The 27,719-nt window shown below is 41.3% G+C and overlaps 1 protein-coding gene across 3 annotated transcripts in view; it reads left to right on the top strand.

The window, feature by feature from the left end:
- The window catches only part of OSBPL10 (oxysterol binding protein like 10), a 299,146-nt gene that overhangs the window by 136,767 nt on the left and 134,660 nt on the right, over window positions 1-27,719 (top strand). For 2 of the 3 annotated variants that reach the window (XM_047739012.1, XM_047738997.1), the window contains exon 4: window positions 17,233-17,424. The exons of the other annotated variant lie outside the window; for it this stretch is intronic. In XM_047739012.1, coding sequence (XP_047594968.1) covers window positions 17,233-17,424 — 192 coding nt within the window. The remainder of the gene's footprint in view (window positions 1-17,232; window positions 17,425-27,719) is intronic. 3 annotated transcript variants of the gene reach the window in all.

Below are 27,719 nucleotides of genomic sequence, written 5' to 3'. Positions count from 1 at the left end.
GTTAATTTCTGCCCACTGTCTTCTTGCAGTTCACGCATCAGAAGACAGGCCAGGTCGCTCCAGCGTTCTGTCACCCTGCGGCTGAGACTCCAGGAGACGTCGTCTTAGCTCATGATTTGGAGACACTGTCCTTTAATAAAAAACAGTTGGCTAAAGGAGAGAATCATAAACGTGATGTGTGCAAACCTTAAGCCATTTTATTTTTTATTATTTTTTTAAAAAATATTTATTTATTTGACAGAACACAAGTAGGCGAGAGGCAGACAGAGAGAGAGGGGGAAGCAGGCTCCCTGCTCAGCAGAGAGCCCAATGTGGGGCTCGATCCCAGGACCCTAGGATCATGACCTGAGCCAAAGGCAGAGGCCTTAACCCACTGAGCTACCCAGGCGGCCCACCTTAAGCCATTTTAACTTAAAATCCTCACTCACCCATCTTCAGATGTCGTTCCAGGTCACTTTCATCAAGCATAGATCGAGTGGTAGAAATTGAACATCGTCTCTTTTGTAGAAAGCGTGTTTCTTTTTTTTTTTTTTTTTTTAAAGATTTTATTTATTTATCTGACAGAGAGAGATCACAAGTAGGCAGAGAAGCAGGCAGAGAGAGAGAGAGAGGGAAGCAGGTCCCTGCTGAGCAGAGAGCCCGATGCGGGACTCGATCCCAGGACCCCGAGACCACGACCTGAGCCGAAGGCAGTGGCTTAACCCACTGAGCCACCCAGGCGCCCCAGAAAGCGTGTTTCTAATAGGTTATCTATAAACTCCTGTTCAGGTTTGTCTCCCCCTACCCCCTTGTTCATTTGTTTCTTAAGTTCCATTCATGAGTGAAATCCTATAGTATTTGTCTTTCTCTGACTGACTTTTTCCACTTAGCGCTGTCAGGGAGGAAGAAACCCCGTCCCCTTTGAAGTTCTTCTAGCTGGAAAAGAATCAAATCAATGTGAGACAGATAAACAGGAGAAAATCAGATTTAATAGGCATACATACAGGGGAATCCAATCCACACAGACGTGGAGATTCCAAAGACAGGCAAAATGAGGTGTGTATGCCGTTCTGAATTAAGGAGAAAGGGGGAGACATCTGGAACTTCAGAGGAAAGGAATGCAGAACAGATGTTTGGTAATTAGATGTTTGCCCGGCCATATAGATGGGTCATCCAGTTAAAATTTATGTCTGTTAATAAACTGTATTCTGGGAAAGACCTGTCATTTAAATTCTTCTGTGTGATTAAGGGAGGACGGAAGTTTCTCTTAAGCCCACAGGGTGTCCAATGCCTTCGGTTCAAGAGAATCCACATGTTGAAATGGCACATTCTGGGAGTGCCTGTCCAGAACCCTACAGCATTCTACTCTCTAGTTCCATCCATCTTTTTTTTTCTTGAAAGATTTTATTTATTTGATAGAGATCACAAGTAGGCAGAGAGAGAGGGGAAAGCAGGCTCCCTGCTGAGCAGACAGCCCGATGCAGGGCTCGATCCCAGGACCCTGGGATCATGACCTGAGCCGAAGGCAGAGGCTTAACACACTGAGCCACCCAGGTGCCCCTCTAGTTCCATCTGTCTTGTTGTCCATGGCAAGACTTCATTCTTTTTTTAATGGCTGCTTCGTGTTCTATTGTATTTGTATACCACATCTTTGTCCCTTCATCTATCCATGGACAGTTGGGCTACTTCCATATTTTGGCTGTTGTACATCGTGCTGCCATAAACATAGGGGCACATATGGCTTTTCAAATTAGTGTTTTTGTCTTCTTTGGGTAAATACCCAGCAGAGGAATTACTGGATCATATGGATCAAATTCTGTCTTTAACTTTTTGAGGAATCTCCATACTGTTTTCCACAGTGGCTGCACCAGTTTGCATTCCCACCAACCATACAGGAGGGTTCTCCTTTCTCCACAGCTTCACCGACACCTGTTGTTTCTTGTACTGTTGATTTTTAGCCCTTCTGACAGGTGTGAGGTGACGTCTCATCATAGTTGTGATTTGCATTTCCCTGATGACGAGTGGCGCCGAGCATCTTTTCATGTGTCTGTTGGCCATCTGGATGTCTTCTTTGAAGACTGTCTGTTCACATCTTCTGTTCGTCTTTAATTGGATTATTTTTTGGGTGTTGAGTTGTATCTGCTTGGGTTTCTTTAAAGAACAGGGCAAGTTCATTATGGAATCCTAGGTTTTTATAAATGGTTTCTATTCTTGTATGGTTGTCCTGCCCACACCTAATTCTACAGCAGTTCCCTGCATTGCTTTTATATTGATGTTTTTCGGGTTATGCGGCTTAGTTGCATAAAGACAGTCATTCTTCATGTTTATATTTTATCAGTTTATTATTTAAATGATGCAGTTAAAACAGTAAGTACACTAGCATAAGCAGAGTCAGGTCTCAGTACAGTTGGCCCTTTGTAGATACTTCGCCCTGCTGGTGGGCGTACAAGCGTGTAGGCATAACCCGAGAGAGACGACAATCCACAGGCAATCATCAGTCTTTTGTGTGCATGTCCGTGGTGTTTATGGAAGGCATGAAAAAACAGTGGGAAATCTAATCAGTTGGTTAAATTGGGACATTGAAAGCATCTGTATAACTTTTCTAACTTTGCTACTTGATACCCTGAGATTGGGCAGTGCAAATATCCTCACCTATAATACTATCTAAACCTCTTTGGGTTGCCTCTAATGACTCCATTGAGACACTTCCTGCATGGAAATTATTGACACCAGTGGAGGTCCACTGGGCTTTCCAGCTTTGCCAGATAATTATATGATGGGCTGGATTATATCAAATTCAATGATTGGAATGACAAGGGGCCTAGTCCTTAAGCCATTTACTCTTCTAATGATTCCCTGTTGTTAATTCTTTGGTAAAAATTGAGACCTCTGAGAGTTAAAAAAAAAAAAAATTCAACCTGTTAATTTGAAGATCTAATTGGCTTTATTAAGAGATCCATGAACCAGGCAGCAGCCTGTCAAGCAAGTAGAAGGGAGCTCCAAGGAATTGGACAAGCTGGAAAGTTTTTACAGAAAGGGGGATGAAGCAAAGAGTTTTTAGCAAAAGAAAAGGACTTTCTTGGCCAGACAGGGTTTTGATTATATAGATTACCTCACTCAAGCCCATCACGAAATTTCAGATCGACTTTGTAAAGGTCATATCCCCACCCCCATAGGTTGAAACTGTAATTAAGTCTTGGTTTCCTGTCTTGGAGGGCAAACGATGCCAACCTGGGCTTACTTTATCTTTTTTTAAAGATTTTATTTATTTGTTTACTTGACAGAGAGATCACAAGTAGGCAGAGCAGCAGGCAGAGAGAAAGGGGGAAGCAGGCTCCCTGCTGAGCAGACAACCTGATGTGGGGCTCAATCCCAGGACCCTGAGATCATGACCCGAATCAAAGGCAGAGGCTTAACCCCCGAGCCACCCAGGCGCCCCTGCTTTAGCTTTTTTAACAGAGTGAATCAGGTTCTTTCCTTTGTGATCCAGAAATTAATTGCAAGCAAAAAAAAGAAAGAAAAAAGAAAAAAAATAAATATTTTTTTTTGGTTGGCTCTGTATACATGTTAAGTGTTTTGTCTGGATTCTTAAAAATCCAAAACATAAAATCTGAATTCCTTCATGTTTAAAAATAAGCCTAGCATAGTGTTAGCATAAGCTTTCAAACCTGTGGTTTATTTCTGCTCTGGCAAGAAGTGCCTTAGGGAGAATTAAGGAAGGGCCATGCGGATGTATGATACACCTGTGTGTTACATACATATGAAAAGTGCAGCAGGAAAGAGGAAGGCAAATACTAATCGCTCCTTTTTTTTTTTTTTTAAGATTTTTTATTTATTTGACAGACGGAAATCACAAGTAGGCAGAGAGAGAGGAGGAAGCAGGCTCCCCGCTGAGCAGAGATCCTGATGCGGGGCTTGATCCCAGGACTCTGGGATCATGACCTGAGCCGAAGGTAGAGGCTTCAACCCACTGAGCCACCCAGGCGCGCCAACACTAATCGCTTCTAAGGGTCTGGTCCAGTAAAGGATTTGCAGGAAACTTCCTAATTGATGCATTGGCTTTATAAGGTTTCTGCTGCTTCCTGTGGCTCTCCCCGCCCCTCTGCCCCCCACCATAGTGGGTTAGTAGGGGGCTATTTACTGATTCCCTGAGTTATTAGCTAATCTTGCATTTCTGTCTTAACCTCACCAGTAATACCAAGCCTGGAAGAAGTAATTAGTGGGATTTATTGCACAGATCCTGTCGGATTCTGTGTGCACCTGAGGCATGTTGACGAGGTTTAATTTTTTCAGTGGGAAGCATTTTGAGATACAAGTAGGACCTCTTTTGAGCTTCAAGTTTCTGCGCCCGAGCATTTGGAAAGGAGATAATAATCTCTTCTGAATAGATAGGAGTGCTTCTGTCAGAGATTAGTTATTGATTGTAAGAAAATCAAATTTTTTCTTAAAATGTTCTTAGAATTGCCTTGGACTTTTCATCCCCATGGCTGGTTTGACCCACTGGTAGGTGACAGAAGTTTAAACATGAAATAAGAGCCCTTCCCGCCATCCCCCCCCCATTAGGGAGTGATCATTTATAGAATTCCTTGGCATGTGGTCTCCTTTTGTTCCGTGATTCATTTCTGGCATAAAATATCTTCTGGCTCGATTATACGGAGACGTGAGATGAAAAAGAATAGAATAAATCATGAAATGGCCATCTTCAGGGCAGCAGTAATACAATTTTACCATGAAAATTATCCAATAGAGATGATACATGTTGTGTAGACATATGTAAATTGTATGCAAATAACAATTTAATACCTGAACACAGCCCTGAGGAAGGAAGCTTATTGGAACCCATTGTTCAAATTGGCTCATCATTCTGAGTGTCTGAATGAGCCTCAGGTGATACCAGGGTACTCTGGCTTTGCCCAGCAGTTGTCTGTAATTTCTAAATCAGGAGCTCATCTTTCCAGTCCGTTACCTCTCTGACCTCAATTCCTACTTCTTTATGCCTTGCTCATTTCCACTCTGGCCATGCTTTCCTCCTTGCTCAAACATGCCAGATAGACTTCTACCCCAGGGCCTTTGTACCTGTTGAGTTACTACCTACAATGCTATTTCCCAGATGTCAGCATAGCTCACTCCTTGGCTTCATTCAGGTCTTTAAATCAAATGTCACGGTCTCATGAGGGTTTTTCTCCCCACTTATGGAAAACTGGAAAGCCTTCCCATCTTTCTTGTTGTCTGCTTTATGTTAATATATATTATTCCTGCTTTATATTATTGTATGTATATATCTAAAACAGTTTCTATTTTCCCGATTTATTTATTTTGGTCTCTTTGCCTCACCAGGATGCCACTTTCCTGAAGGCAGGGATATTTGTCTTTTCGTTCAGTGTTACAGCTCTGTCAGTGCCTGGCACATAGTAGATGCCTGGGAAATACTTATAGATAGCTTTGAATAATGTGTGTTGGTTGATATTGTACCAGGTTTCCTTTTTGTACATTTTGTGTTTGTGTATAATTGTGTGTGGTTTATCTTTTCCGGACTCTTCCTCTTGGAAAAGGGGAGGAGTTATCAGTGAATCATTGTTGGTATTTTTTAAAAATTAGCTTTGCAGGGAAGGAGCAGTGGTTTAACCGGTTGTTGGAAGGTGAGGTTGGTGGAGGGCTCATTGCTCTGTCTTTATTGTGTTCCTAGCATTTGCAAGGTGAGGTCCTGTATCAGTTTTCACGGGGTACACAGTGGCTGTTAGTCAGAAGCTCTGGCCCGGGGACTGTCACAGGTTAGGGGAGATAGTAGGACATGGAGGGAGATGTGTGGATAAAACACATTAAGTGCTGTGAGAGTTGGGCACTGTATCTTATCTTTGACATCTGTAGATGTATGATCCATCAAACATTGGCCTTGTTATGGGTAATTAAACATTTAAAGAATTTGAAGTATTAGCTTCATGTAGCTTTGGCTTAATGAGCTTATTGTTTTAAGTATTTGAGAATTGGTATGCACTACAGGACTTTGAAATTAAAAAGTCGTTTTTCCCCCCAAAATGCTGACTGAGCTGTCAGTCATGGTGTTCTGTAAAGAATTGTGCTGTTTGGGACCTCAGTTGAAGAGAATGGGTGAATCACATCTAGGCACTCAGTGTAGTGTCATGGCCAAGAGCATGGCCTTGGGGACTAGCTGGCCTGAATTTGAATCCCTGCCCCCTGATTTATTAGATTTATGAGCTGCATGACCTGGGGACAGAGATGATTCTTTGCCTCATTTTCCTCATTTACGAAATGGAAATTTTAGTACCTACCTTACGAGATTATGAACAGGGTTAAATGATTTAAAGTGTGTATATATTAAGACAGTTTATGGTCCATAGTTCATTCACATGATACTTATAAGTATACTTACAATTAAAGTTATTGCCATCATTATTGGATTATGGCAAACTTACCAGTCCCAACAAGGCCTTTTATTAAAAAACAAAACAAAACAAAACAAAAACAAACTTTTTAAGAACTCTTATAATTGTTTTCCTTCCTTTTTCCTCTGATCCCATCCCCCTCGTCTTCCTTAGCACCAATGCCTTGGCTCTGCATGGGTCTTTGCCTGTATCTGTGTTTTAAATCTGTGGCTGTTACATCGTCCTGCAGATCTTGTCCTTTTTAGACTTTTCTAACTTAGCAGTAGGTTTTATCGGTGTTGCTGTACCTATCTCTATGTCATTACTTTTTTTTTTTTTTTAAAGATTTTATTTGTCAGAGAGAGAGAGAGCGCGAGAGTGAGCACAGGCAGATAGAGTGGCAGGCAGAGGCAGAAGGAGAAGCAGGCTCCCTGCTGAGCAAGGAGCCCGATGTGGGACTCGATCCCAGGACTCTGGGATCATGACCTGAGCCCAAGGCATCCGCTTAACCAACTGAGCCACCCAGGCGTCCCATATGTCATTACTTCTAACTGATGGGTGTATATTTACTGTACGTGCAGTCCATGTTTAATTTATACAAACTCTTACTCATGTATGCCTGCCTTGCCTCAGACTCCCCACCCTCAACAGTGAACATCTTTGAACATATCCTTGTATATACAGGCGACTGTGAGCATGTTTGTTGTGTACCTGCCAATAGAAATCTTCAGGGTCATAGGAACGTGCATATATTTTCATTAAATTCTGCTGTATTGCTACCGAAATGGCTGTACCAGTCTTTCCCACTAGAATGCAAGAGGTTCCAGAGTCTTTACACCCTTGCCATTCCTTGATGCTGTTTTACTCTTTAATTTTTGGTAAATCTGGTGGTTGTGAAATCTAGCTATTTTAAATGTATTTCTCTGATTACCTCGTTATACTCAGTAGGCATGCATCTTTCTTTTTCGGTATATTGCCTGTTCTTATGCTTTGTCTGTTTTTTATAGTGTTGTCTGGTTTGTATTTGTAGGAATTCCTTTTATATTCTAGATAGTAATCTGTCTTCTCACAGTCTCCACACATCTGTTAATTTTGTCTAAAATGTCCTTGGTCGAAGAGAAACCCTTATGATGTAGTCAAACCCATCACCTTGTTAAACTTGTGGTACGTACTTTTGGTCTTGTAAGGAAAGCTTTTGTACATTCAGAGTTGCACAGACACTCTCCTATTCCTTTTGTTATTTTTATAGTTCTTTTTTTTTTTTTTTAAACATTTATTTATTTGACAGAGATCACAAGTAGGCAGAGAGGCAGGCAGAGAGAGGAAGGGAAGCAGGCTCCCTGCGGAGCAGAGAGCCCCGATGCGGGGCTTGATCCCAGGACCCTGGGATCACGACCTGAGCCGAAGGCAGAGGCTTTAACCCACTGAGCCACCCAGGCGCCCCTATAGTTCTGCTTTTTACGTTTAGATTTTTACCTTTTTTATCTTTGTGTATGATATAAAGTTAGAGTCAGCTATGTTTGCTTTCCCCTTATCAGTTATCTCCTTTACTGGTTTATTGGGTTGCTTCTCTAATTACTAACTTTCATATTTTTTAAATATATGCCCTCTTTTCCAGCTTTTAGTCTCGTCTCTTCTTCCTGCCTGAATATCCTATAATCATTACTCATTGTGGCTTTGTTGTTCAATATTTGTATCTGGTAAGATGAGTCTCCTTTTTCAGAATTAACTTGGCCCCTCACAAACCATTATTCTTCCATTTATATATTAGAATAAATTTGTTGATTTGCTCAAAAAAATCCTACTGGGATTTTTATTAGAATAATTATATAATAATTCAGGAGTACAGATGTCTTTACAATATTAAGTTTTCTTATTCATTTACCTGGTGTGTGTTATCTCTGTTTTCCCAGTACTTCACTGATTTCTCTTTATAGATTTAAAAAACCTTTTCCATAAAGGTCTTATGTATTCCTTATTGGATTAATGTCTGTATGATTATAGTTTTTATTGCTATTGTGAATATCTTATTTTCTATTACATTTCCTAGTTATTACTGATACAGGAAAATGTTATGGACTTCTCTAAGTTCATCTAACAACTTTGCTGGAGTTATTTGTTTTCTTTTTCTTTTTTGTAAAATCACATCTATGGCTAGTTATATTTTATTTCTTCCTCTCCTATCCTTCTACCTCTTCTTTTCTTCTTGTCCTGTTTTATTGGCTTGTGCCTCCAGTACTGTATTAAACAGCGATAGTACTGCAATCCTTATTTCTGAAACTAAAAGCAATGAAGCTAAACATCTTTAAGTATTGTGGGTGTTCTATATTTTTGGCATATAACTAATTAAGTTGAGGAAACTTCTTTCTAGTCCTTGTTCAGAAATGATTTTTTTTTTAAATTAAAATGGCAATTTGGCATTAAAAAAAGTCTTGGTTTCTTGTTATTTGCAAACAATATCTATAGAGTAAAATTATTTCTTTGAGGATCTGCAATTCCAAGAGAATATAGTACACAATTATCCTGCTTTCAAAGGCCTGTTGTGCATATATTTTTATGATGATAGGTGAGTGGGTTGAAGTGTTAGATAAGTAGAAACGTAAAATGGATATCTGCTTTCCTGCTATCAAATATTTTACATCAAACTTTTGTGTGACACTCTATTTAAATAATTAGATCCTCATGTAATTGAGAAAGGCCACCTGGAGAGGCTGAGCCCCGAATCAGGCTTTTTTAGTTGAATTTTGAATGACGCTTGTAGTGTTATCCTTTTAAGGCTGTTTTTAGATCTATAAAAAGAGAAGACTAGACTGAGTTGTTGGTTTTTTTTTTTTCCTTTTCTAAAATTCTATAGTTTCACAGCATGAGAAGAGATGGGCTTGGTTGATAGAGAAAATCTTCACATTTTCAGAAGAAAGCATCCAAAAGGAGTCTTGGTCCTTGAATTATAAGTTCCCAAACACATTATGTAGAGAGTAGTTGAAAGGAGGGAAGATGTATGGAAGGTTTTGAAGTCATGCATAACTGCTTCTGGGTGGATCTGGAAGACGGCGAGAGCTGGCAGATGTGAGGGGGTGGGGAGAAGGGTGGTGGGTGGTAAGGGGCCAAGTGCAGGAGACCTGGAAGCTTGATCTAGATGGAGGCTGGCCAGAGCATGGTTAGGGATTCTGGAGTACTGGCTTAGCTGTTAGAGGATTTATTTGGGGGCTGAAAACGTTGAGATACAAGGCAAACTTAAAAATGTCCAGTTTTCTTTTCCTCTATTTACAGGCAATGGAAATACATGATTTGCTTGCTCTGTTTTTCAAAGATCTGGCATTGGCAGGTATAATCAAAGGTTCATGCAGTATGATTAGAAGCAGGCTAGAGACTGCCTCTCTGGAGAAAACTATTCTTTTCCCTTTGCACACTTTGGCACATATTTGTGTGTGTGTGTGTGTGTGTTAAGAGAGGGTATTGGTATCGTTAGTGGGAAATGTTTATGATATATTATGGATTTTCAGATTAAAATGGAAGAAATTGGGCACCTGGGTGTCTCAGTCGGTCAGGCATCTGCCTTCGGCTTCAGTCATGGTCCCAGAGTCCTGGGATCAAGTCCCTCATCGGGCTCCCTGCTCAGTGGGGAGTCTGCTTCTCCCTCTATCCTTACCTCCTGCTTGTGAGCTCACTCTCTCTCTCAAATAAATTAATAAAATCTTAAGAAAAATAAAAAAGAAAGTGAAAGAAATTCCCTAGACTTCCTGACCTGGTAACTGAAAGTTTAAACTTTTATTTCTGCAAGAAGACAGGAATTTGGAAAAATAGAGCAAGTGAAGTATACTTTTTGAAAAGTTAATCATGGGAATGAACTTGGAAAATAACCCAGTTTTAAAACCTTTTATTTCTACTTTGGATCTGCTGTAAACTTAGGATAACAGAATATTAAAAAACAAAATCAAAAGCAAAGCAAATGCAAAGGTCCATACAGCTGTTGAAGCAGGGGAGCGAAGTTCTTGTCTTAGGAGTCCAAGAATGAATCTTGTGGATAAAGGAAAGTGAGTAAAACAGTAGAGTTTTATTAAATGGAGATATAGAAAATGCTCTCAAAAGTGAGAGGGGTCCTGACAGGGTTGCCACTGGGGGCTTTTAGGGATGGTCTTTTATAGAAAGCAAACCTGGAAAGTTAAATCCTTTTAACCTCTCTTTTGATAGGCACCATTGGGTAAGGACTAGTGATAACACCTTTAATGGTTCACTTCCTTTTTTAGGGTCAGGTAATTCTTTGTTGGTCACATGTAGCTGTTATAACAAGACCCCACCTCTGACCCCTAGGGCAGAATGATGTGATTTGTTGACTTATCTCTGGTTTCTTTACACCTCCACATTTTTGGGATTTTTGCCAGCGGGATCCTGGAGACCCCTACTTATCTCTTCCAACCTACCCCCACCTATCCCTTAGTCATTATTAAGCAAAATAGTGGAATAGATTAATTTTAAAAACACCATAAATTTTTGGGGCTGCCGGCTGGTTCAGACCGTAGAGCATGTGACTCTCGATCTTAGGGTCATTATTAGTTCAAGACCCATGTTGGGTCTTGAAAAAAAAATGACACCATTTATTTTCATTTAGATATTGACTAACAGGAAAATGAAATTCTGAATAATTTTAAGGTCCTGAATTGTACTATTTTAAAAACTGTTGGCTTTTCCAATTTTGGCGATCGAAGTATGCTTACATTTGGAAGAAAAGGAATAAATCACAATTTTTTCGTTTAGCTTTCACATATTTAGAAAAATGATACCTTGATTTTTTTCTTGTTTGGGGAAGAGAAAGGAATGTAATGAAAGGCTTTAGTTGGTTGAATTTGTTTTTCAATAATACGCAACCGGGGTGCCTGGGTGGTGGTGTTGGTTGAGAGTCCAACTCTTGGTTTTGGCTCAGTCCTGATCTTAAGGTCATAGGATTGAGTCCTAAGCCTAGAGTCCACTTGAGATCTCTCTCCCTCTTCCTCTGACCCTCCTCCTGTATGTGCTTTCTTTCTAAAATAAATAAATTAAAACAAAACAAAATGCTAGGCGCTTCGTGGCTCAGTCTGTTAAACATCTGCCTTTGGCTCAGGTCATGATCCCAGGGTCCTGGGATCGAGCCCTGTATCACACTCCCAGCTCAGTGGGGATCCTGCTTCTCCCTCTCCCCATGTTTGTGCCCCCTCTGTCTCTTTCTCTCTCTCTCATAAATAAATAAAATCTTTAAGAAAAAAAAATGCAACCATACTAGTTTGATTTTTCATCTCCCTTGGGCTATTTATTCTGAAATATGGTGTCTTTTCCCCCTTCACTATGACAGAATTCAAGGAAGTGAGGAAAATAGGTTCCAAATTAAATGTCATTTGGATGCTGTTCCAATTAATTGACTTTTAACTATTCTTTTCCATCAGAAAAATTATCTATACAAGGGGTTACCACAAATGTTTATATAAGATATTTTCCCCCTTATTCCTTTTCAGCTTTTAAATTTCAGTTTTGGCAAGCCTAATTATAAAGTTCTAATATTTGTTTTTAGAGGTTTTTAGGACGAGCAGGTGGTCTTTACAACTTGAGGTTCTGTTTCATTCCAAAATATTAGTGGGAACTTGCCTATTACTTATTTAAGCTAATTCTTTACTTTTAGTACGCATGTAGCATTGGCGTTATCCACAGGCGCTTTAATCTATAATAGATGTATTTTTTAAAATGTGAAATCATATTTTTCTCTGAAGCAAACTTTTTTTTTAGTAATTAGGATGATTATTCTTTATTTTTATTTTAAATTTATTATTTTTTTAAGTTAAGGAAGCGGTAAAACTGTCTGCTTAAAGCAGTGTTGATGAAAAAAAAAGTCCTTAAGTCCGTGTATATGACTTTGGGACCACTTAACAATCTTTCATCTGTGTTGGTGCCTCAAGGCCTAATTTTAATTTACAAATGATAGTGATGACACTTCATGCTAAGTACGAGGCCTGTGTCCTACTTACGTCTTCTCATTTCATTCTCCAACAACCAGTGAGGTATGTAATAGTGAAATTTTAGAAGTGGAAAAAAAAAAAAAGTAGAATTCCAGAGTGAGAGCCCCATGCCCCTTACCAGCCCACCCTGCTCATGAACACTGGAGCTCAGATCTGAACCCAGGCCATTGACTTTTTTTTTTTCCTTCCACAGTTTTTGTCCTGTGTGTCAGTTTTTTTTTTTTTTAAATTAACATATAATGTATTATCTGTTTCAGGGGTGCAGGTCTGTGCTTCCATCAGTCTTAGACAATTCACAGCACTCACCATAGCACATACTCTCCCCAATGTCCATCACTCAGTGACCCCACTCCTCCTACCCCTCTCTACTCCAGCAACCCTAATTTTGTTTCCTGAGATTAAGTGTCTCTTATGGTTTGTCTCCCTCTCTGGTTTCATCTTGTTTCATTTTTCCCTCCCTTCCCCTATGATCCTCTGTCTTGTTTCTCAAATTCCTCATATCAGTGAGATCATATGATACTTTTCTTTCTCTGATTGCCTTATTTTGCTTAGCATAATACCCTCTAGTTCCATCCACATCATTGCAGATGGCAAGATTTCATTTCTTTTGATAGCTGCATAGTATTCCATTACATATATATACCACATCTTCTTTATCCATTCATTTGTGGATGGACATCGAGGTTCTTTCCATAGTTTGGCTATTGTAGACATTGCTGCTGTAAACATTTGGGTGGATGTGTTGCTTCGGATCACTACTTTTGTTACCTTTGGGGTAAATACCCAGTAGTGCGATTGCTGGGTCATAGGGTAGTTCTATTTTCAACTTTTTGAGGAACCTCCATGCTGTTTTCCAGAGTGGCTGCACCAGCTTGCATTCCCACCAACAGTGTAGGAGGGTTCCTCTTTCTCCGCATCCTCGCCAGCATCTCTTGTTTCCTGACTTACTAATTTTAGCCATTCTGACTGGTGTGAGGTGGTATCTCACTGTGGTTTTAATTTTATTTCCCTGATCAGGCCATTGACTCTTAACCACTCCCCTCCCACAGCCTCTGGATAGCCCTTCGATTCTGCTGTAAGTCTCCCAGACTGGACCCTGTCTTTCAGCTCCCTGCTTGATTTCCCTTACTGGACATATTCCTTCAGGTGCTTTCTCCCTCTTTTCAGTTGTGCTTTCCTTCTGCTCGTTTTAGCCAGTAAGTACAGAGAGTATGCATACGTGTCTTCCTTGCACACTTGGGAAATTGCATGGATCTGAGGAATTAAGCAGGAAAAACCAAGAGGTTGTAAATCCCAAGAAATCCCACTGCATGTCGAATGTCTGGGCGGGGTCTGAGCCTCAGCACTTTGTCTCACCGGGGGCCCCACTTTCTCTTCTTCAGCTTCACCCCCTCTGTCAGGCAGGTGCTGTTTGGGAGAGGGGACACAAGGGCTGATTCTCTGAGGTAAAGGGTACATCTTATTTCCAGAAAGAAAGTTACCCTTCATTCCAAATTTTTCACAGATGGTGCACTTGGTTTTTCTAGTTGCTCTCCCTGAAGTAAGTATTTGGAGTAAAAACCTGCCCTGTTGTTCCTGATAATGTTTTGTTGTAAAATAGTAGCGGGGATGAGTGTGTGACAGCGAAACACCATCTAAAAACACAGCCTGGAGTTTTCCCCAGGCTGCCTGTGGAGAGAGAGTCTTCTCGTTCCTAGTGATTGTAGTTTGTGGGCTGGTCTCCTTTGTTTCTCCGGGAGCCTGATGACCTATGCAGTGTACCAAGAGTGAGGCTTTTTTTGTTCCTGTTTACCCTGAGAGGAGGCACTGGTGTGAATTAAACCGTTGAGAGTGCCACAGTTAATGGAAAATTAAAGGTTTTTTCTTTTTTTTTTTTTTTTTTTTTTTTTTTTTAGATTTTATTTATTTATTTGACAGAGAGAGAGATCACAAGTAGACAGAGAGGCAGGCAGAGAGAGAGGAAGGGAAGCAGGCTCCCTGCTGAGCAGAGAGCCCGATGCGGGACTCGATCCCAGGACCCTGAGATCATGACCTGAGCCAAAGGCAGCGGCTTAACCCACTGAGCCACCCAGGCGCCCTTAAAGGTTTTTTCAACTCAGATTTACTGCTCCTGAATTCAAGTGACAGCCATTAAGTAATGATCATGAAGTTAGACATTCGCAGTGGAATAATTTGGCTCCTGGGCGAGTTTTCTTGATTTATTACCATTTACAGTGACAGTGCTCCAAGCAAAGGCATCTCTCTGCCACAGTTTTCTTCTTCTCTGATTTCAAACGGGTCCTCATTCTCAGCATCTAGAATTGTTTTCTCCCCCTGCAGTCTTGCAATGCAGTGACTGACCATAAAGACTCTCCAGTAAGTATTTAATTATATTTCAGACTCCAATCACCACTTTGATCCAGTTTAAAAAAAAAAAAGAGGTTACTCCCTGCTTATGATTTTGAACTAAGTGACTTCTTAACATTTAAAAAATCAATATGGCCTTTATTGATCAAGTTTAAGTGATAGAAGGAAAGAAACTTTGGCCATGCAGTTTCCTACTGTGCTAAATGTTTTATGTGCACGATCTAATTTAATCTTCATGATGGCTTTTAAGGTTCAATATTATTTTTCCTTTTTTAAAGATTAGGTAATTGATGCTTAATAAGAAAGCTTAAATAACTCAACTGAAGTCAACACAGCTAGAACCTGGTACAGCTGGGGGAGGGAACCTCAGCTGTGTATCTCAAAAGCCCAGTGAAAAAGCTGCCCTTTCTTGGGTTGGAAATAAGGCTCCCAAACAATCAAAATGTTTTTCAGGAGACTCTTAATGCTTAGGGAAATTCACGGTCATTAAAGGATTAAAGAAATAGCTTCTTTCCTCCTCCACACTCCAAGTGAAAACATTAAAGCAGAAAGTAGATGCCTGTTGTATTTCCTTATGATCAAGGTATATGCAATTCTTAGACAAAAAATTCTCCAATTGCCTGTATATAAAGTTATTTAAAAGCAACACACTGTTTTCCAGCTTTGTCTTCCTATTAATTATGTCCAAGTTCGATCCAGAGAACTTTTACAAGCTCCTCTGATGTTGCAGGGCGATACAAAGTTCTGACTTCTATACTACCTCCCACCCCACTCCCAACCCCATGGCAGCTTGAAAATTACAGATCATTAACATTTAATAGCTTTTAGAGCTGTTGACTGTTACATGGGGCCTGAGGCTAAGTCTGCTTTGAAGGTGCGGACTTGTCTGGGTTGATTTGTACACTGCTGCCTGTCCCGGTATCCTCCCCTCGTCCTGCTCAGGCTTCAGGTCACACACTCTGTGATGAGGTCAGCTCAAGCTCTTCCTCCTTCTTTGGCATTTTCCGTCTGTGTTGCCAAATTAACACCTTGCTCTGCACTTCCTTACTGTGTGTGTGTGTGTTTCTGTGTGTATCTTCTATCCCCAGCAATATTGTGATAGAAGACTGTCTTGTACATCTTTTGTTTCTCCTGGAGACCACCCGGTAGATATTCTCAAGGGCACACACTATGTGTTCAGTAAATACATGGACCCTGAAATTCAGAAGCTGGCCTGAGTTAACATAGCCTTCTCTCAAGCTGGAGGGAAGGATAGGAACATTCGGAATGTAAATTGTGTGTAGAATTGAACACATTTTGGATAAGTAATATGTTCACGTGGTTCAAAAGGAAAGAACATAAAAAAACCATTGGGAAACGAAAAATCTCCTTTCCTGTCCTTCTTCTCATTCTCTGCTTCTCCACAAATAAGTAGCTACTTTTTTAGTTCTGTGTGTCTTCTTCTGGGGTATTTTTCTGTTTTAAACCACTACCTGGGTGGTTCACTTGGTTAGCCATCTGCCTTCATGATCTCAAGGTCATGATCTCAAGGTCCTGGGATCAAGCCCCACATTGGGCTCCCTGCTCAGCAGAGAGTCTGCTTCTCCCTCTCCTTCTGTCACTCTTCCCAGCTTGTGCTCTTTCTCTCTCTCTCTCTCTCTCTCTCTCTCTCTCGCAAATAAAGAAATTTAAAAATCTTCAAAAAAGAAACAAATAATTGTAAGTGAATAACAATAAAAATACTCATTTTTCACATTTTGATGCAGAACTTTGCCTACTAGGTGACAGTTCTGGACCTTGCTTTTTTCACTTCTCCAGTGCAGAGATTTTTTTCCAGACCAACTCCTTGAGCCCTTTCATCTCCAAAAATTGAAATGCCATCTTTATCCTACACTGAATGGTTACTGGGGTTATGCATTCTTCTAAGATGAAATAAGAACACCACACTAACAAAAGGGGATTAATTGGTGGGTAACTTAGGACTTCCAGTCACACAGCAGACATTTAGTAAGAACCTAATAGATTAGGCAGTCCTGATGGGCCTGGTCTTGGGGATACAAAGATGAGTTTGGAAAAATCTCTTAAGAAGGTAGCTGTACGATGGATATAATCTCCCCGCAGGGGAACAGGAGCAGCAGGGAGGCTGTGGCAGACAGGGAGGGGATGCCCACATCAGGAAACGGACCTGAATCTTAAGGTTCCGCTGCTGTTTGCCAGCGTGAGAGTAAGAACATTCTAGAAAGAGGAGCTAATTTATGCACAGACACAGATCCGTATGAGTCTGTGGCCTTTGGAGGGACTCAGTTGCCTCTCATGTCCAATAGAGTAGGGGAGGGGACACGGTCGCAAACGAGATCAGAAGCATAGTTAATGGTGGTTGTCTTTTTTAAGTGCCTGGGGGACTTGGACATGTTGTGTTGCTGTACCTCCTCCATTCCTCCATCCCTCTAAGTAGACAAAGGGGAAAGATGAAGAGAAGAGGTCCCAGATAAACGGAAGCCAACCCCTAGCTGTGTTCTGCAGGTCGGTTGCTGAGTTTTGACACCTGTTGCTTATTCTAGACGACTCCAAGTTCCCGAAGCCGCAGTCTCACTTTGCTCCCCCATGGAACGCCCAATCCTGCATCTCCCTGTAGCCAGAGACACCTCGGCGCGGGGGCCCCCGGTGTTGTCACAATCACGCATCACAAGTCGCCTGCAGCTGCCCGAAGAGCCAAGAGTCAGTATCCCGGCCAGCTTCACGAAGTCAGAGAGGTAGGCTTTGCTCTCCTACTAGGTTGAGTGGTCCCCGGGCGCTGAGGGCCGCTACCACTGGGCTGCCAACTTCCCTTCCCTCGTATCATCTTGATTATGAAGAGATGACCCCCAGCGTGCCTCCCAGCCACACAACCATGACGGTGTTGCTTCCCGCTTATAGAGAAAATCATTTGTTTCTGTGTGAGGTGAGGTGAAGTGAGGTGTTCAGGAAACCTTTGAGAGCTTAGAAAGCAGGGAAAGCCAGCCCACAGACACAGGGGTACAAATTGAAGTCAAGTCAAAGTCTCCATGCTCATGGCGGAGCCTAGACAGTACATGGTCAAGGGTGGCTGGGAAATAACTGAGGTTCTGAAACTCAAGATGTGTGAGACCTTTTTTCAGCCTTGCCTCACTCATGAGGTGCCTCCCTTGGTCTTCCTATCACAGACCACGCTCAGCAGAGTGCTGGGTCATGAGGGAGCACTGTCCTTCGAGTTGGAAGACTGTTATTTGGAAGCGAGTCTTGCAAAGCTTTGAACCTGAGTTTCTGCCTCCGTAGGATGGAAAGAACCCAGGCCTTCCCCTCCTCTCAAGGGAGATTTGAGGCTCATTGTGATTGTGCACTTGAAAGCCTTTCAGCTGTAAGTGCCTTATGAACCTAGGGAGGACTATGCTTTGTTTTTACTTTTGACCCACTGGGAAGTCATCAGTTTGGGGATCCCACTTTCTTCGTGTTCATGTCATGGTTTGCCACTGTCCTCAGGAATGGACTCTATGAAGTAAATGACCGTGGTCTTGGGTGCCTAACATGTGTGGAGACTTGTGGCCCTGCGGCTGGCCTGTGGGCGGACCAGCCCTTCCTCTGAGGAAAGCAGTGGGGGCTGGCTCATGGTGAGGTGCACAGTGGGCCTCCTAGCATAGGGTCTGATTGCTCAAGTCAGCACGCTGCTCATTTTCTTTTCTAAATGTCACAAGCTAAGTAGTGCTGGGGTCCGCCCTCTGTCTTGGTCTGACTCTGGCCCAGGACAGAAGATCTGACCTCTCTGAGCCAAATCCGTAGATGCCTATGAAAGACTTATTTTTCCTGATGGATTTACACATGCTTGTGCTCTGTCTTGCCTAATAAGGAGAAGAAAGAGAGTCAAATGCTACCTTTGATATAGTCACCCTGATTTTTTTTTTTTTTAATGATGTTTCATTCTGAGCTTAACTTTGACACACTGGATGATATGAGGAAAGGTCGTGCACTTGTATTTTTCAGTTTTCATAGCATCTTAAGAAAAACTGTATTAGAGAAACACTTCATACCCAAAGCAGAACAGAAGAGTGGCACCCTTCACTCAGCGTCAGCAGTTCCAACTTTCTGTTGTTCTCGTTCATGTTTTCCCTCTACCACCTTTTTTTTTTCTTGCACTGAAGTATTTCAAGGAAATCATAAATATTATATCATTTTTATCATTGCCAGTAAATGCTTTAATATTTATCTAACAAATAAGGACTTCAAAAAAAAAAAAAAAAACCCATCAACAACTTGACCACAACACCATAGTCGCTTTTATGTAAACCTCACTGTGGGTATTTTTGCAAGTATGTTAGAGATGAGAACCTTAAAAAAAAAAAAAAAAATAGAAAAAAGGCAGGTTGAAAGTTCATGGTATTGTGCGAATTCTTTTGTGATGACTGTTTGATAGACTTACTCTTACAAGTGATGCTAGGAAGCCTGGAGTATGTAGAAAAAAGTGGGGGGTGTTTGCATGGAATGAGCTGTGGCCTGAATAAAAGTTGAGGAACTTGGCTTAATTTTTAGTAGTACATGATGCAATTTAATGCCCCAGTCTTTTCTTCCTCCATGTTTAAGAAGTTGTTTTTAAAAGAATAAAAGTATGTTCTTGAAGCATAGGCATGTAAAAATAATTATATAATTAAAGTATATAATTATTAGTATAAAATTATATAATTTTATATAATATGTATATAATATAGTATAAGATTATATAATTAAAGTATATAATGCAAGTACATATTGCACAAGAAGTCAAAAGAAGAAAATCAGAATTACCCATAGTCCTATCTCCTTTCAGATAACCATTATTTAAGCTTTCAGTGGATTTACTTTTGGGTTATTTTTTCTGTACGTTTCATGTATAGATAAGTAAAACTTACATAATATGATCTAAAGTTCATCAGCAGTGACATGTGTGCTCCTTTTTTTCTTTATCCTATTGTTTTCTCTCCATTTTCCACCCCTGAGGGGCAATTATTGAAATTTTCCGTGAAGTTTCGTTATATGAAAAATAGGTAAGATGCCTTCATAGCTATATAGTTATTTGATTTTTGTATTCCTGGGTAATCATTTCTTTCTTCAGGCTGTTGCTTTTGTCTGCTGATAATCTTTCTTGCTGAAATCTAATTTTAAGTGAGCTTGTTGAGACGTATATATCAACATTGGCAGTTGAGAGAATTGTGGGGTGCTGAACACCTCTGAGGGAAGAGTTAAAAGTTCTGATTCTCTGATATCCTGTCCAGCTTCCTTCCTGGTTAGAGAATGGTAGCTGTTTGATGACATCTCTGTCATTTTATGATGTGGACAGATCCACCTTGGGAACAATCAGAGATAATTTCACTCATACCAGGAAGTTGTGCAGTTCTAAAAGCATATTAATTTCAGAGTATAAAGGCCTTGGCTCTGGATTCCACTGTATTTATCTATAAAATAACTAGAGGAAAATGGAATAGCATTTTTAACCCAGCTGTATAGGGAAGATAAACTTAGGACCACTGAAGCAATGAAGAAAATTGTCGTACATGAGACAGATGTGCCTGAGTATTTGAAGAGGAAAAAGAGGGACGCCTGGATGGCTCAGTTGGTTGGGCAGCTGCCTTTGGCTCAGGTCATGATCCCAGCATCCTGGGATCGAGTCCCACGTCGGGCTCCTTGCTCATCAGGGAGCCTGCTTCTCCCTCTGCCTCTGCCTGCCATTCTGTCTGCCTGTGCTTGCTCTCTCTCCCTCTCTCTCTCTGACAAATAAATAAATAAAATCTTAAAAAAAAAAAAAAAAGAGGAAAAAGAAAAAAAAAAAAAAGCCTGGCCAGAGGCAGTAGAATAAATATTAAATGAAATTCCATAGCATGGGTGAAGGTAATGGGACAGTTTGAAAGACTAAATGGTTATCATCCAAAATATAAAGAATTGAGATCTCAAAGCTCAGTACCGAAAATCCTCACTAGAAGTGGTCAGGAGAGATGAATATAGGGAATTTGAAACACAGGCATATCCCTGTTAGCAATTTAAGAAATGAAAATTAGGGCTACTTTGCCTATTAAATTATCAGAACTAATTAGGGCCCATTATAGGTTATGGTGTTAAGAAATACAGGCAATGTTGCATGTTGTCTTTTTGCTACAGTCTGGAGATCTATAATAAGAATTAAACACAAAACAAAGCTGTCATGGTCATTGACCCATAAATTCCCCACTGAGAACTATATTCTGAGGAACTAGTCCACGGAATTGGGGTGGGAGGAAGAACGTTAATTTGGGTAAAGTTATTCCTAATAATAAAGTAATAGATCCAACACAAAACATCATGGAAATGACAAAACAAACAATAATTCACATCAGATACTGAATTACCAGGTAGCAACTTAAGATAAAAGTCATGTGTAAGAGGGGCACCTGGCTGGCTCAGTCGGTAGAGCATGTAACTCTTGATCTCATGAGTCATGAGTTCAAGCCCCATGTTGGGTGTGGAGACTACTCAAAAAAAAAAAAAAAAGAAACAGTCATGTGTAAGTATTATGACTACATGGACTTGTGTAGGAAATAAGAAAATCAGGATACAGAATAATATGTGCACATTGGACCCCATGTCCCTCTTAATAAAGTCCAGAAATTGTTTAGAACTGCGGTTCTGGAATTTGGATTTTACTTGCAAACTAAAATGTACAAGTAGAATTTGGGGAGGGACGTGATGCTGCAACTATTAAATTTTGACCAGCAAGGACGTTTTTAAAGCATAGTGACAGTCTGTGGCTACTACCATCTCGGAAAAGCACGTTGAACGCCCCCCTCCCCTGCCATCTCCAAGGCGTGTAGTCTCTGAATAAAGAGCCATTCATTGCTCTGAATAAATTTACTTTTATGAAAAACATACTGAATTTCACGCATTACTAATATTTTATCTTGAATTGGAAGAGTATTATTCATCATGGATTGATTCTAGCCTATGAATCTGTGTTTTTTAAATCATTGATTGATCACCACTGGCTTTTTTTTTTTTCCCCCCATCCTATCACCCTCTTACTCCTTGCTGTCCATTGAATAAAGGTTGTACTCTTGAGCACCGCAAACAAGGCCTTCCATAGTCTGTCCATCTCCGTGTCCTGCTCTCAGCATGCCTGCTCATCCCCACCATGTACTTACAGTCTCCCTCTGTTGGGAGGTGTGTTGGCCAAGGAGAGCTTTCTGCCATGAATGAAATACTCTGTACCTTGCATTCTTGTCTAGGACAGCCACCACTTACATGGGGCTAATGAGCTCTTGAAATGTGCTAGTCTGAACTGAGATGTACTGTGAATGTAAAAAGGCACACTAGATTTCCAAGTAGTGCCAGAAAGGGTAAAATGTTTCATTAATACTGTTCTAATACTGGTTGCTTATAAAAATGAAGATATTTTCTAGGTTCAGTGAAATTGAAGATATTAAAGTATATTTTACCTTGTCCTTTATTCTCTTAAATGTGCCTACCGGAAAATTTAAAATTACATGCCTCCCGTTTGTGGCTTGCGTTGTATTTCTTAGATAGCACTGCCCTCTGTTGTGGGCTTGCTCACTCCGCTCTCCTCTATCTATCTGACAGGTACTGAGTGCCTACTACATGCCAGACTGGATTTTTTGTTTCTTTGAGAAAGAGAGCATGTGTGCATGAGCACAAGCTGTGAGTGGGGAGGGACAGAGGGACAAGCAGACTCCCCGCTGACTGTGGATCCCAGCAGTGGGGCTTGACCCCAGGACCCGGAGATCACAACCTGAGCCAAAGTCAGACACTTAACCGTCTGAGCCAGCAGGCGCCCAGACTGGATTTTTATGCTAAAAGCCATGTCCTATTCATCTTTGCCTCTTCTAGCCCTGGCACAACTGCTGGGCATGTTGGTTGGACAAACCGACTTGAGGACCCATTCTCTAGCAGGTAGAATGGTTTAGAAACAGACTGTGGAGGCATTCGTGGATTGCTTGGTACCCATACACAGTGGATAGTGACCAGTCGGTCGAGGGCTGAATCAGGTAGCCACAGGGTTTCGTCTGACAATGAGAGCACTGGGTGGGGGTTGGGGGGGGTGGGTATTCCTGTCTGGGTGCCTAAGGGGAAAGTGACGATGGTGCGAGCCTCTGAATGTGCCACTGGAATTGTTTTATAAATAGGTTCTAAATATTTTTAAAAATCAATTTGAGCCCTCAGCTGCTTAAGTATATGATGACTGAAATTAAGGCACTTCCTTACATTAACTTTAATACTTTAGTGACATGATAATGGGTGTTCACATGGCTTATGTTTATTTAAATGGGCACAAGTTCCACTGGTACAAGTACAATGTGATTTTTATAAAATTCTTGGTTGCTCGGTGCTTGCTTTCTTTTTTAAAGATTTTATTTATTTATTTGACAGAGATCACAAGCAGGCAGAGAGGCAGGCAGAGAGAGAGGTGGAAGCAGGCTCCCCATTGAGCAGAAGGCCCAATGCAGGGCTCGATCCCAGGACCCTGGGATCATGACCCGAGCTGAAGGCAAAGGCTTTAACCCACTGAGCCACCCAGGCGCCCCTGCTAGGTGCTTTCTGAAAAAATACAACCCTAGTACATGTTCATACTAGTGCATGTGTATACATAGACATAGGCATACACCCATGAATTGAGCAGAAGAGTATAAAGTAGGGAAGTCAAGATGTTTCTTCTTTTCCTAAGTCATTACTATTTCCTGAAAGTGAGCACTAAAGAAATGATTGGTGTGTCTGCAAACATGAGAGCCTGTGTATGTTTTTATGTACATGTATGAATTTGTGTGTATGTGTGGGGCGATGTGTGGTGTATATAGGTCTTATTTTAACTATTTTCTTCCTTGGATTAGAGTTGAAAATTCTCTAAAGAACATACCTACTAATGAAGTTCTCTTAATCCAAATATGGTCAGAGGCTTGGACATACCAAATATTTGAGAAACAGAATAAACTTGGTAGAACCCAGGTTCTTGTGCCTTTGACAAAATAATGTTTTCATTTGTGACATTTGAGAGTTTAAAAAAAAACAAAACAACCAAAAACCAGTTAATTCCACTAGGAGACCATATCTGGATTCTGTAGCTTGATGACGGAAAAGGTCATTCATGCTGTTGAATTGTAATGGGTGTGTGTGAGGCATAAATTAAGTTCAGTGGTAAATTAAGTTTCAGTGGTAATTTATTGACATGTAGGAATTATCCTTCCCTTACACTACTGTTAGCTTGCTTCTAGGCACATACCCTTTTGAAGAGAGAGCTGTGTGTATTGCATTGGTTTACGCTGGGTAGGTAAACTGTATCGAGGCTGTGTCATTTAATATAGTTTTAAATAAACCTTCTGGAGTATAATATATTGCAGATGTGTTTATGCAGTTCCTGCTGTGTGAATATGTTTCTCCATGTAATTGCATATTTATTTAATACACATACAAGGAAAGGCCCTTTAATGAAAGCGCCATCTTTATAAATGATACCAGCCCAGTGTTCTCTCCCATCAGGGTGGTTTGGTTTGATCCTGGTGCACGTGGATGTCATGAATACCTGGATAGAAACCTTGATTCATGTATAGCCTTTGCTATGGAAGCAGCAATTGTCAAAGATCTCCCTAACGAATTTTATTATCTGATCAATTTCGAGGTAGCAGTCAGTGCCGGCGGCATTGAACGTGAGCAGTCCCATCACCGGGGAACCTGCATTTAGGGGATAAAGTGCATTTATCCTTTGTGCGAGCAGAACGATTATTTGGAGAAAGAAAAGTCCTGAATTAATTCCTCTGTGTACTTTTTTGGATAAATGATGACAAGTAACCTGTGCATGCATTTTTAGTAGCAATTTGCCATGTTTCAAGGTAGGTCTGCTCCAGACTTTAGTTTTCAAAAATGGTAGTGTGGAGTTAATTGATAGCCATCGTTTCCCAATGTTTTAAAAGCAGTAGAGTGTCATTTGAGTAGAAATACTATAGATTCTTACCATGTAAGAACAATGCTTTATGAGTACAGATTTACTTTGGAAGGTAAGATGGGCATTGATGATGATGAAACAAGTTGACTTGGAATAGGGGGAGGATTCACGACTACTGTGGCAATCTTTCATCAGGCTCTGTGTCTCTGCCATTTGAAACAAACGTTTGGGTTGTCCACGAAATACCTTGGAGGTCCTCTGTTTTGAGTCACTGGATTTGGGCGGTAATAGCATTTCAGGTGAACAATAACACAAGCAAAATGATGAGATAGTGTCCCCAGTCAGCCTTCAACTTGTCTCCCAATCTGCTGCTCTGGAAGAAGGATGGTCTGGTGTCTCAGCTGGCTCAGGGCAGGACTCGCTGGAGTATCGAAGAGGGGGGAGGCTGAACGCAGACTTAACCACAGAAGACCTAACTGCCTGGTCTCCCAGAAAGTTAGGAGCGTTCATAATTTTCTTTTCCTCACCATGAGCGTTTGCTTTGTTGAAAGGTAAGTTCTGGCCTAGCTGGTTGTAATGCAAATCCCACTTTTCTTTCAGTCAATTCTCCTTTTTTTGCACATGAGCTGATTCCTTTCAATAAATCTCTTAATACGGATCTCCTACTGGCTCTGTTTCTCAGGTTGAACCCTGGCTGCTATACCTCTTTGTCTTAACCTCCTAAGGCCTCAATTCCCATCTGTAAAATAGGGTCCACCCAATGTGGGGCTCTCACTTGAGTCTCTTGTCAGACTCTTTTATTACTTTGGTACATTTGGAAATTAGGCATTTACTTATTATCTGACATTTCTTGTCCCTCCATATAGAAGTGGTGGTGGTGGTTGTTGTTTTTTCTTAACCTCTTTATTCCTTAGCCCTTAGGACAGCACCTAGCACATAGTAGGTGCTCAATAAAAATTTGAGTAAATGAATGATTTTCCATGAGGGGATGAGACCATGACCTGAGCCGAAGGCAGAGGCTTAACCCACTGAGCCACCCAGGCACCCCCTGGACAGGACTTTTAAGGGCCATGCAGACAAATTAAAGCATGATTCCTAAGCGTTCTTTTTTTCTTAAGTTTTAAAAAATCGCTTGTAGGGCGCCTGGGTGACAGAGAGATCACAAGTAGGCAGAGATGCAGGCAGAGAGGGAGAAGCAGGCTCCCTGCCAAGCAGAGAGCCCGATGCGGGGCTCGATCCCAGGACCCTGAGATCATGACCCGAGCCGAAGGCAGAGGCTTTAACCCACTGAGCCACCCAGGCGCCCAGCTTATGGGTTTTAATCACATCTGTAGAACACCTCACAGAAACGGTCAGATGAGGGTTTGATGGAAACCCTGGGTGCTGTCATCTTGCCAGTTTAAAAAAAGAGGGGTGAGGTTTTAGTGGTTCATGCGAGCCAGCTTCCCGAGTTTTGTGCTGTAGGACTCCGCCATCCCGGCCAAAGCTCTTCAGACCAGCTGTCAGCCTTGTCCTGCAGTCTGGCCATTGGAACTTGAGGTGGGCTTAAGTGGGAACTCCAGAGTGAGATTCACCACGCTTTCAGGGCATGAATGGGAGGCACACAGGTGTCAAGAGGTAGAGAAATTAACTGCTGCCAACCGAGTATAAGCAGCTAAGTCACAAAATGGCGACCTCCCAGAGGTTGCCGTGAGAGCTACTATGGCGTGTTAGTCAGGATTCTCCAGAGAAGTGGAACCACTGGGGCTGGGTGTGTGTGTAGATGTTTGTGTATATGGATCCTTGAACAACATGGGTTTGAACTGCATGGGCCCACTTATATGCGGACTTTTTCAATAAACACAGTACAGTAGTAAACATTTTTATGATTTTAATAATTTTTCTCTAGTTTATTGTAAGAATATGGTATATAATACATAAAACGTACAAAATAGGTGTTAATTGCCTATTATTGATAAGGCCTCTGGTCAACAGTAGTTTATTAGTAAAGTTTTGGGGAGTCAAAAGTTACACATGGATTTTCTGCTGTGCAGGGGGTCAGTACCCCTGACCCCTGTGTTATTCAAAGGTTAGCTCTATGTACACAGAGTGAGAGCAGTTTGAGGAACTAGTTCATGTGATTGTGGAGGCTGGCCAATCCAAGATCTAGAGGATGGGCTGGCAGACTGGAGACCAAGGGAAGAGGCAGTGTTACAGTTCAAGTGTGTAGGCCATCTCCTAGCAGAATGTCCTCTTGCTCAGGGGGGTTTAGTCTTTTTGTTCTAATCAGGTCATCAGCTGGTTTGATGAGGACCACTCACATTATGGAGGACGGTCTACTTTGTTCAAAGTCCACCAAAGACCCTCTAACAAAAACATCCAGAATAAAGTTTGTACAGATGGCTGAGCCATGGTGCACAGATAAGTGAACACAAAATTAATCATAAGCATCCTACACGGTCACCCCATTGTTGTCTTACTGTGTGTGTCTGTACCCTGAGATCCCTGAGCCTGTTTCTGGAAAGCTAACAGTTTGACTACCACCAGTCATCCCATGCTTGGTTATTGTGCCCACTGTGGGCCCAGTGCTGGGTCTCTGATGTGGGGGATGGAATGCAGCCCTGGCTGTTGGTCAGGGATTTGAGGGTCTAGGTGGTTGGTTAAGCTAATATGAAAATTATTCGGTACTACAATAGTTAATGGTGATAGGAATTCGCCAGAAGTAAGGCCAGTGGCAACTAGCTTTTCCTTCATTTATACCTATACCTTCTGGGCTCCAAAGCCACCAGGACCCCTGGGAGAGTCACGCTTGGATTCATCCTCTGGATTGACTGAATATATGCCTCACAAACTTTTCTACCTGTGATTAGAATATTGAGGAACAAGATTATATGTATAGTGATGGAAGCTCTATCTATCTCTGCGTGTCTCAGGTTCATAGAAAATTCATGGTTCAGATACTAGTGAAGCTTTGCAATCAAAAGGAAGCTAACTGGCAGATTATTTTATGTCACAGTTCTGTGACATAAAAGACTACAGCCTGTTTTCACTTCATGTGGCAATTTAATACAAGAAGGCTTTCTGTAAGTGCTCTACAGCCTTGAGATAATAATACATTTTGGGTATTGAGTGAGTAGACAAAGGGGGAAGTTGGCCAGTTTC

This window comes from Lutra lutra, chromosome 1, assembly GCF_902655055.1.
Source record: "Lutra lutra chromosome 1, mLutLut1.2, whole genome shotgun sequence".
Lineage (NCBI taxonomy): Eukaryota > Metazoa > Chordata > Mammalia > Carnivora > Mustelidae > Lutra > Lutra lutra.
The sequence above is the reverse complement of the archived record's forward strand: the minus strand, read 5'-3'. Positions and strand labels throughout refer to the sequence as shown.